The sequence below is a fragment of the Haplochromis burtoni genome, unplaced genomic scaffold (genome assembly GCF_018398535.1).
Source record: "Haplochromis burtoni strain Fernald_Lab_line unplaced genomic scaffold, NCSU_Asbu1 Contig_34, whole genome shotgun sequence".
Classification (NCBI taxonomy): Eukaryota; Metazoa; Chordata; class Actinopteri; order Cichliformes; family Cichlidae; genus Haplochromis; species Haplochromis burtoni.
In genome coordinates this window covers 367,510-378,855 of record NW_024582395.1, presented here as the reverse complement: position 1 = coordinate 378,855, position 11,346 = coordinate 367,510, and the positions used below count along the sequence as shown (strand labels likewise).

Sequence of the window (11,346 nt, the reverse complement as noted above, 5' to 3'; positions counted from 1 at the left end):
GTTATTGTGATTATAGTGGAAAATTACAATTTAGCAGTTTTCCAACTGAAACAAATGATTAATTACGTGTCAAGATAGACATGTATCATTGTTAAAAAATGTCTCGTCGCTTCGGATGAGCCATTGCTCAAGAATTAAACTGGGTCCAGTTGAACCACAACTGCTCCAATCAGCGAGCGCGGGGGGCGTGGCGAGAGGCAGAACCCCGCCTCTGGCTCGCCGGCATAAGGGAGCGAGCAGCGCGTGCGCTGTTAGCGAGTGACAGGAGAGCGAAGCGTACACCTGTAGGAGGGCTGCAGGTGGAAACGGGAATTTGGATAGCAACGATTCGGCGGTTGAAGGGGGATTGTCGTTGAGTTTCAGCTGCCGTGGCGCTGAGGGCTGGTGAGTTTTCTTTCTAATGGGGGTAAAAATACAAAGATGGGAAGGATGTAAAAACACCGGCGCAACGACCATAAACCTGCCCGTGATTACTGAAACATTTCTGGTCACTGTGACACGCATGATGGCTGCTTTTGTTTTCTGAAAAAAGACGAAAAAAACCTAAACTTTCCACCTGGATACTTTAAATCTTCAGCTTATAGATATAGAATGTTAAGTATAGGCCATACATTGGTGAACGTTTTTATACAGCACATTTTAAACTTGCTGTGATGCTTAAAACGAAGTGGCTGTCTACTAAGTTCATCTTAAGTTTTTGTTTGTTTGTTTTTCTTAATTGACTACTAAATCCCAGTCTGGGTTTAGTACTGTCGCTCACTCTGTGGCACATAATATGAATATTAAATATCTTATTTCGTGGTCTATAAAAAGCTAATAATTGAGGGTGGTAGCCACCTCTCACCTGAAAGTACATTTCTGTCTTCGTAACCTGCGGAAGTTGACGTTGCACAAATGAGGAGCCACGCCATGGGAGTAGCAGCTTTCACATCATCATCTCTGACTATAACGTTAATTGGCGTGTCAAGGCTTGCCGTGTCTTGATTAGTGGGGAGAATCCAGACGGCCATTCCTTTTATCACTTTAGCCAGTTAGGCTCCTGTGTCACACAGGTAGTCACACCTCGAAAACCTGTCATGTAGGGTTAGGTTCCACAGCAGACGAGGGATGATGTGTTTTACGTGTTGCTTTCGCAAATGTATTGCTCTTTCTTTACAAACTACAACAATACTGTAGGCTAACCTGTTGGTTTGTGCTCTACAGTTGCTTCACTTCTGCTTTGTCTGCATGACAGATTGAGCATTTCTCTTTGGCAAACTTTATATAGTATCACAGAGGTTAAAACCTGTCTGATCACTCACTGCTTACCTTCACTTGGTTCAGCACTAGTCCTGAATCCATTGTACAGATGGGATGTTTTCACTCATCGGGAACAGTTTTTAAATAAGGTTCAGTGTCATAAAAGCAACAGTGCCCCGTTTTTGCATGTAGATTACTGTCAACAAAGCCTACTAAGAGTCTGTGTGACGTGGACTATGTTGAAGTTGGGTTTTGATTCATTACTGAATGAATTCTGGTCACACAGTGGCTTGTTTTTTGACGAGAGAGAGAGAGGCTGCTACTCATTGTACTCCCATCACACTCTCGCTTTGTCTGCCTCAGAAGGGCAGCCAAGAATAGCTGAGTGGTCTTTTTCTTTTTTCTTTTTCTTTCCTCCCTCAAACAGTCCAGTCTTTGAGACTTTGTAGTTGACTGTAGTTCAGTGTGCCCTAACCCGAACTGTAACGGCAACATGGTTCATGATTTTTGATTTTGAACATGCGTTAAAGTTTCATCCTGCGATAATGCATCTTGAGGAATTTGTCTCAGTGAGCAGTCCTGTTGCACTTGTTTTTCCTTCTCCCTCCCCCTAGACAAACCGTTCCAGTTCCTCCTCTGTGCTTTTTGTATAAAACATTCAAGAGGTAGTAACAATTGCCACCATTAATGGCTCTTTTTTAAATTAAAAAAATATCTGTTTTACAATTATTTTATTATTTTTGTTTAGTAAAGTCTTCATACATATTCAAAAGCCCCTACATACATGGGTTGAAGTTGCTAGATACAAATATCACCGAGCCTGCTTCTGTGCTCTGCTTTTCATCCAAATACCACTGAACTTGTAGTCTAAACTGACACTGTGACCTTTGCCTCTGCTCCTTCTAGGTGAAGTACAAGCAGCTTGTCTGAAAATGGAGTTTGGAAGCATAAAGTCCACTGTTGGGCTGATTTATGATGAGTTCATGCAAAATGCAGGTGAGTCTTTGCCCAAAACTAACTCTGTGCTATCACTTTTGGTTTTCTGTCTGCATATTTTATTTCAAACCCCTCTACATGTTTCTTTTGCAGATACACGGACGGGGAATTGGCTGCTCATGTCGTCTCCTATCCCCCAAACCATCATCATCACAGCATACATTTACTTTGTGACATCACTGGGGCCTCGAATCATGGAGAATCGCAAAGCCTTTGACCTCAAAGGAGTTCTTGTAGTCTACAATTTCAGCGTGGTGGCCCTGTCACTCTACATGTGCTATGAGGTGAGTCCACATACTTTTTTTTTTTTTTTTTTTTTTTTTAAAACTTCAGTTGGTGCTGACGGGTATTTTAAAAGTGAAATCCTTTCCTGGAAGGTTTTGCACTGCATACCGTACAGGGAGTGAACGTCTTGCATTGTTTCAAATTGCTGTGACACATGCCCTCTTGTGAAATACACTTTTTTTTTTTCTTCTCCCCTTCATGGACTGGTTATTTGAGGTTAAACCAGATCGGCAGGTGTCATTTCCTTATTAAAATGCTTTGTATTCAGCAAATGCTTCTCTGGTCCCACATAACTTTGGTTTCACTGCTTTCCAATGAGCCATGAATGAACCTGAGTGACAGAATTTATTTTTACACCAGAGATTAGATATATTCAGGTAAACTTGAAGGAAAACATTACAGCATTGGGTTGATGGAGGCCAACCTCTAATTTGTAAATTACTTGCACTGAATGTTCAGCCACAGACGCGCTGCTGTTTGTGTTCATGTCTGTTTGGAAAGCTGTGATTTGCAGCTAGATTTAATTGTAGACATGTGGTGTGCCGTTTGGGTGGAGCAGGTGATGCAAGTCAAGAAATTAACCTGCAGACATGCGATTCAGCAGCATGATTTGAGTTACAGTGAAGGTGAAAAGGAAGTAAGAAGAGATGAGAAATAAGTGGATGAAATGGTTTGGCAGAATTAGAAATTCCAACTGCATGTCCTGGAATAGGGTTTGGGTGGTGTACACTAGCAGAACTGCTTTTGTTTCTATTTGTATGAAAAATCTGTTTTTAAATGAAAAGGTGGTGGAAAGTGAATGACGTGAGAAGCTGATACATGGAACTTTCCTGCTTGTCTTGTTTGTTCATGTAACCGAAACTTCCACCATTTGTGTCATAGTTTGTGATGTCAGGATGGGGAACCGGCTATTCCTTCCGCTGTGACTTGGTGGACTACTCTGACTCGCCACAAGGCCTGAGGGTAAGTCACTATTAAGTTCAGATGAGCTGATTACAAACGAGTAGTTCAAGGTTTTGACGTATGTGGGTCTGGCGCTAAAGTTTTCTCACTTCTCCTCCAGATGGCAGCAACGTGCTGGCTTTACTACTTCTCAAAGTTCATTGAGATGTTAGACACAGTAAGTGGGGGGGAAGTTGCATACCTATGTCTTTGTAATATCCACCCAGGCCTCACCCGTTTATTTTAAAGCACTGCGTCTCTTTTCAGATTTTCTTTGTGCTGAGGAAAAAGAACAGCCAGGTGACTTTCCTTCATGTCTACCATCACTCCATCATGCCATTCACCTGGTGGTTTGGTGTCCGCTTTTCTGCAGGTAAAAACCACCACCTCCTCTTCTTCGATGTACAAGCAACCTTCATTCATGACAGTATATGAACTCCTTGACATTTTCTTTCGCAATGCCTCATCCACTCCCTGTTACAGGTGGACTGGGAACATTCCACGCCCTGCTAAATTGTGTCGTTCACGTGATCATGTACACATACTATGGGCTGACTGCCATGGGACCCAAATACCAGAAGTACCTGTGGTGGAAGAAGTACCTCACAACCATCCAGCTGGTATGTCAAATGGCTTTTTATATTTATTTTTGCTCTTCTTTACAAAGACCTGGGTTAAACTTTGGCACTATAAGTCAACCACTATATTCTTTATTTGCTTTGTAGATTCAGTTTGTTATGGTGACCAGCCACATCTCCCAGTATTTCTTCATAAAGGACTGCCCATACCAGTTCCCAATCTTCGTCTACATCATCGGCCTGTACGGGCTGATTTTCTTGTTTCTCTTCCTCAACTTCTGGTACCATGCCTACACCAAGGGCAAGAGACTGCCAAAGGTCCTTCAGGCTCAGACATGGTCGCACCACACCAACGGCGTCATGAATGGAAATGCCAATCATGACAAGGATGAGTGACGCAGCAGCTTCTCAGGGGTTTGGGGTTGAGTAAAATAAGGAAACTACTGTGGTAGTCTGAGATGCAAACACAGTTCGTCTGGACTTTATATATATTTTTTGATAACTCCTTTACTTACAAACTGCAAAAGACAATCTTTAAATTATAAGCGAAACTATATTTAAGGTTACTGAACCAAAAGGTTTAGCTTTTCTGATTTCTACTTAAGGTAAGGCCAAAGTTCTCCCACAGATGTCGACACTTAAGAAATTAATAAAATAAAATCTTAGAAACTGACCACCTGCTCTACAGGGCTCTTCCAGTGAGAGCCTGAGCTGTGCAGGAATACTGGCTTCCTCACAAAGCTTCTAAAACAGATCTTTTTTTTTTTTTACCCTTTTTATTCAGATTTGATCTTACTTCTCAATATACTTTTTTTTATTATTATTTAAAGACTGTGCACTGAAATCAAGGGTTGTTTATTTCACTCTACCTAAAAGAACGACCGTTTAGAATCCACGCGTCCTGTTTTTCAGGTCTTTGTTCAAAGGGCTACAAGCAAGCACAACCGGGTTTAGGTGTTTGAGAGCGCACGTCCACTCCTTTGCTGCTTGATTCACAGCTGCTGCTCGTGGTGTAGACATTCATTGAAAATGCAGTCTTTAAACGGCATCAGTTTTCGCTTCTGACTTGAGTCTCCTATGAACCGTTGCTGTGACACATGCCGGGGAGGGCAGACGAAGTTCTTGTAGGATCCAGAGCAGAGCTCTAGTGAGTTTTTGCTGCTTCCTTGCAGAGACATAATGCAAAAATTAAGACTATTACAAGACTTGCACAATATGCACAACTTAGCCATTCAGTTGGAAGATATGAGCAGCTTTGCTTGACTGCTACGCTTCATGTGTTGAAATTCTGTGGCTAACGGGGTCTTCACATAGCTGGAGTTAGCTTTTTTGGATGTAATTCTTGAATAGTTTTTGTATGTTATGATGACCTTTTAACCTTAAGTGAATATAACACTCTGCGTCTCTGGTGACTGAGGACACAGGATTGAGATTTGTGTGGAAAGATTTACACTTGGTTTTTTTGTTTTGTTTTAATTCTTTTTTTTCCCCATTTGCAAATGCACAACACAAAATATTTACAGATATGTAATATAGCTTTTTCCCCAGACCCCGCCTTGTATTAATGGAGAAAAATGCAACAAAAAATGAAATGTTTATATTGTATTTTATATGTATTTATATAAATAAATGATCGACTTCAGAAAATGTAATCTTGCTTTCGGCCTGTTATTTCAACTCTGGATATTTGATACTTTTGACAACTTCATAGATGCAACGCCATTAACAGGCTAATGTCCCGTTTGACTGTTTCAGATGAGCGAGTTGGCCTTAATTAGGTAGATGGATGCCATCGAGACAAGACTGCATTTACAGTTATTAAACATTGTTTTAAGGACAAACCCCAGTGTAGATTCTCTCCACACCGACTGTGAAATTGCTTTGACCAGATTGTAATGAGCAGTTGTCACCAGCAGGGAGTGCTGTTTAACTGACGTTGCTCATGGCCTGTTTGTTTTAATCTAATTGCAAAACTGACCACCACAAATTTATAATTCAGACAGATTGACAGGCACTCCTAAAAGTCTCTGAACAATACAGTGGTAAAGTTGAGACACTTTTCTGTTTTGCATCAAACATTTACTACATGCATGGAAAATGGTAAGTAAATGGCCTGTATTTGTATAGCGCACTACTAGTCCCTAAGGACCCCAAAGCGCTTTACACAACCAGTCATCCACCCATTCACACACTGGTGATGGCAAGCTACATTGTAGCCACGGCCACCCTGGGGCGCACTGACAGAGGTACAAAGAAAAGGCACAAATAAGGCAAAAACTGTTGCACAAAGCTAATAAGCTTGAAAGTCCGTAATTGGTTTGGCCGCCTTTGCTCTTTTACTCAGCCTGAGCACTCTCAAAGCTTTCTTGTGATTTCTAGGAGTAGTTTTCAGAGACAGTTTACCAGGTTTTAAAGCTCTTCTTTGGATGCTGGTTGCTTTTTGTCACTACTTCAACTACTTCAAGGACAATCTGATCGATTTTATTATGTCTTGGTATTCTTTTACTCCACCGATGGGGTGTTTGAGATCATTGTCATGCCGAAAAATGAAATTATTGCTAATGAGATGCTTTCCAGATGGTGTTGGTAGATAATGGGTCAAAATCTGACAGTATTTTTATGGTACTTTTGATCAGTTTTGACAAGATTTATCACATCTGACTAAAATGCACTCTTAATGTTGTACTTCTCTCCTGACCTCCATGCATACTGATGGCGATTTGAACCTGTGGACATTTTCAGTTCATGTTTGTTTAATTTGTCACACTTCAGCCTTTTCTCTGCTTCCCTTCCTTAAAAATGACTTGACAGCCATCCTGCCGCCGATCATTTCTGATGAAGTGTCAGTGAACTGTAGAATCAACTGCAGGGCCAGATGCATCTGTCAGCCTGGACCTGTGTCTGGTCTTTGCTGGGGTTTCTTTTCTCTTTTTTTCTCTTTACTTAAGGGCATGACATTTAGATACTTCTCATCTGAACTTATCTAGCACTTTGAATCACCTTGTTGAATTGTGCTATACAAATAAATTTGCCTTGCCTAGTTTCCTCTTAGTTTTAAAGACATACTGCGCACCGTGCAAAGATGCCAAGTTTTCAGCTAATAGTTCTCCAAAAATCATCTTGGTGCCTTTCAAACTGTAGATTAAACTCAAAGGTTATGTGTAGACACTGGTTCCTCCTGTGATTTGGGTGCCTTTTTAATGATTTAATAGTTCATAGGTCAGTGTTAACAAAAAATCATTCCTCTGAAATGGTCAGGTACAAAGCCTGGACTGAAAATAAGTGTAAAAGCAACTGATGTCCAAAGAAAAACTTCGAAATACCATTAAATAGCCTGAGGAACTATTGCTCAAGACCGCTTTAAAAATCCAACAGAGTCCAACTCCTTGGACGCTAAAAATAAAAAAGTAAAGGGTGACTTAAGGTTGTATTTTTAACATTTTACTCAGATCCTTGCTTGTGCCTCTGTGTGAGTCCATGCAGGATAACAAACTGTGCTGGGTGAAGGACTCAGTTCTATAAAGTGTGTTTCTAAAACAGGAACAGATTTTTTTTTTCTTCCGCTAACTGACCAAAAAAAAGATATTAATGTGCTGCAGCTCAAATTATGGCTGCACTTTAAAAAGAATTCATTCAGTATCTCAATCCAGCCTGTCAGATTTTTAAGAAGCAAGCTATGGATGGAAAAAAATAATAAAGTCTGCTGTGCTTCCCACAAATATGTTTAAAACTGTGGCATACGAGTGCTGAAACGACCCGGTTGAATGGAGAAAATGAGGAAAAAGCAGCAGGACAGACCGACGCTGGAAGGCCATGCATGATTGCTCTGCTCTGTGACGATTTCCAACAACCCCTGTCTGTCTCCAAGCCACCCTCACAGGTCCTTCCCTGGTTTCAGTGTAGGAGACGCTGTGATAGAGGATGACTATGTGAAATGGCTTATCACTGGAAATATGTGAAAAAGAAATAAAATAAATCAAGCGTGAGTTATTCCCGTCTTTCACTGCAAGATACATGCACGAACAATTCAAATTGTTAATTGGTTTAATTAGTGTTGTCATGTTTACTGTTGCATTGAAACACTCATACTCATATTTTCTTAATGAGGAACAACAGAAGTGGAAAAAATAGAATCAGATGTACGGATAGTGTCGGCTACGGCCGTCTCTGCATTTTAAACATTAGGAATAAAACAAACAAAATCCTGATATGCCCAATTAAACGGACATAACTGTCAGTTAGGCCTGATAATGGAAATAAGTACTCTTCCCAACAACAGTTTTTGTGCTACAGTGGTTTAATATATGAGTTCCAGAAGCTCTAATTGCATCTGTGCAGTGCCACTTATTTTAATAGTATTACATTTTAAATGGATCGTTGAATATGCTATTACAGTCCATCGGTTTGTAGCATTTCTGTCCCTGTTAATCACATTGATGTACAGTAGGCCTAAGCAATACATATTAACTAAGTAGTTCCGATGTTATAAAATATTTGTGAAGACTGATTTTAGAAACTAGATTAGCGCATTACTTCTGTCTTGAAGGCATGGTGTGTTTTTCCTTTACTGGGCTCTTACAGTCCTGATGAGGACACACAAACTCTGAATAGTTTAACCATTATTATTTTTTAAAGATGCATCCATGCAACATTTTCCACCGCTTTTCCTGGTCATCTTTTCTGGGTGCAGCAGTCTAAGCAGAGGCACCGATGCCTCCCTCTCCCCAGCCACCTTCTCCAGCTATTCTGGGTGGATACCAAGGTGCTCCCATGGCAGCAGAAAGGCATAATCTCTCCAGCACATTACAGGTTAGTGCCAGGGTCTCATCCCAATTGGACATGCCTGAAACACCTCACCTAAGAGGTGTCCAAGAAGCATCCTAATCAGGATTTCTGCACATCGTTGGAGTACGTGAAAACATGAAGTCAAATAAATATATAAGAACTAAGTGGGTCTGAGCAAGTTTGAGAAGAAAGATTAAGAGATATCTAAAACGACTGAGAAATGCTTAAAGATAAAGATAACTCTTTATTTTTTTATTTAAGTGATCAAAAGAGATAAATAATTGTGAAAAGGTGAATGGCTACTACGGATACTACTTATACAGAGAAATTCACATTAGCTACTTAAATTCAGAGTCCAGCCAGAACCTCATAGATCCGAACCTGAAATTCAGATATTCTTGCCTAAATAGTGTCATAGATGTTGCAGGATAGCGATTTAACTGCAAAACCTCACAGGCGGTGAGCAAGCTGGCTTTTATATATAAATATACAACCAGAACACCAGCTGGCAACCAGTTGAGTCAAGTCTCCTACTGCAAAGTAGGTGTGTCCACTCGTTGTGCAGACTGATTGCAACTGATTGCAATTTCTTGGCAATCTGTCTGAGAGTGACGTCTGTCAGTCTGAACTGGACCCACATCTGTTTGGAGACAGGTTGCGGAAAAATTGAATGCAGCCGGCAACCACCGATTTTTTTCTTGTTGCAAGAAGGTTGGTATCCTTTTTTTGCTCTGTTGTGAGTTCAGCCATCAAATAAGGTCACGTAGAAGTAGCCAAAAACCTTATAAACAGCTACAATTCAGAAATGTTAAGCTGTAAGTTCTCCAGTTTCAAATAAATTCAGCTGACCTCATATGAACATGAGGTGATTTGAGAGGAAGGATTTTTGAAACCACCAGGCGTGGCTTTGGGGGATATATCCATGTACATAAAAGATGGAGACAGCCACCTTGGATGACACAATGTGGTCCTGCCCACTGCGGTGGTGACTGTCAGGAGAATAACTAGACTTTTATAAAGGCAGAGACAGTAATGGTAACTGTTTTCTTTGTGGGCTCTATAATTCACCAGATCAGGATGCTTCCAGGCATCATGTGGAACAGCAACAAGATCTGAGCATGTCTGTTTTTTTAATACTAGTCCTGACCACTGTTTGGAAAGCATATAACCTGTCTTCTTCAGGAGTGACAGCACCTTGGAAACTTTCCAGAGGACAACAATGAACAAATAAAAAAAAAAAAAAAAAAAATCGTGGCTGTATCGGGGAGAACAGACGCTGCTGGAGGGGAGGAGTGACCAGAGAAAGAACAAGAGGATGAACAGAAGAGATGAGGCAAAAAAAAAGCCACTCTTTGACATAAACTTCTGTGACACGAGAAGTTTATGCGCAGTGCAGTTTAATGAAGGTGAATCAAACCGAGTGATGTGACCGGGACAAATGTGTGTGCTTGTGATGCTTGTGTGTCTACTGCTGGGTCTGTCAGCTGAGAGCAGATGGTTCTCTGTCAGTTATTAGTGTTTTGGGGTTTTGTTTTTTTTTGTTTGTTTTTTACTAATTACAACATAATCTTCTCTGCCCCCTTTTCTCATCATCCTATGCTCCCTTTAGGCCAAAGATAGTTACGATTTGGCTGATCAAAATTTAAATAACAGATATAAAGTGCTCCCACCTTTACAGGTTTCATTTGTAATGTTTTCAAACTGATATGCTCATTAAAAATGAAGCCTGGTGGGGGGGAGGTTTGTAACTGACGGAGCTGACAGAGGTGATGCTCTACAGGAAGACGTGGTTTTCGACACCTTGTAATCACGTTATGTTTTTAACGTCACTCACCGCAAAGATAATCTGCTGCGATGAGCTGTCTCTTCAAAGCCAAACACTACGTTTATTTATGTCCGGATCCTTTGTTTCTCATCTTTGTCCAAGAATTGGAGAAAAATGACAGCTGAAATCATGGAATGATCTCATGCTTGCTTTTAGGAAAACACTGGAACACAGTGTTTACTTTCTTTACTTTCCTCCGTGTGTTTGTCCCTTTGGGAACTTTTTACTTTTTATTTTTTACACAGTACTGAGTCTCCATAACTCACACCATGAAGAGCACCTTTCCCCCACAGAGATGGTTCCTGTCAACAGCTTTTGCGGTACTTCTCCGTTCACTGCAGTGGAACAAATGTGGTGCGTTTTGGCGAGGGGGATGTTATGCAGTTATGTATCTACCCAGCAGCGGTGTATTACCCGTCCCAAAGCAGACTTATCGATTGCCGTTTTGTCTTTCAATAAGGCTTCTGCAGACGGAGTCCGGCACACTGTGTGTGTGTTTGTCAGCTGCTTCCTCTGTGCTTGTAAACCTGTCATGTCTGCTCAGGGAGAGGCAGCAGAGGATGGGTGCTTTTTTCCCCACTTTCTCATGTCTTCAAGGAATTCCCGCTCTTTGGCTTTTACAGGTTAAACTCAAAACAATTTCCCTTTCCTCCGACAAATTGCATTTGTAAATTTGTGTTCATTTCCTGCTGTTTA

The 11,346-nt window shown here is 40.9% G+C and overlaps 1 protein-coding gene across 1 annotated transcript; it reads left to right on the top strand.

Annotated features, from left to right (window-relative positions):
- Nucleotides 1-236: 236 nt before the first annotated feature.
- Nucleotides 237-5,692, top strand: elovl7a (ELOVL fatty acid elongase 7a). Its single transcript, XM_005918962.3, has 8 exons — nucleotides 237-384; nucleotides 2,146-2,235; nucleotides 2,329-2,519; nucleotides 3,403-3,483; nucleotides 3,584-3,640; nucleotides 3,730-3,835; nucleotides 3,946-4,082; nucleotides 4,188-5,692. The coding sequence occupies exons 2-8, from the start codon at nucleotides 2,172-2,174 to the stop codon at nucleotides 4,434-4,436; spliced, it is 885 nt and encodes a 294-aa protein (XP_005919024.1). The 5' UTR covers nucleotides 237-384; nucleotides 2,146-2,171; the 3' UTR covers nucleotides 4,437-5,692.
- Nucleotides 5,693-11,346: the final 5,654 nt, after the last annotated feature.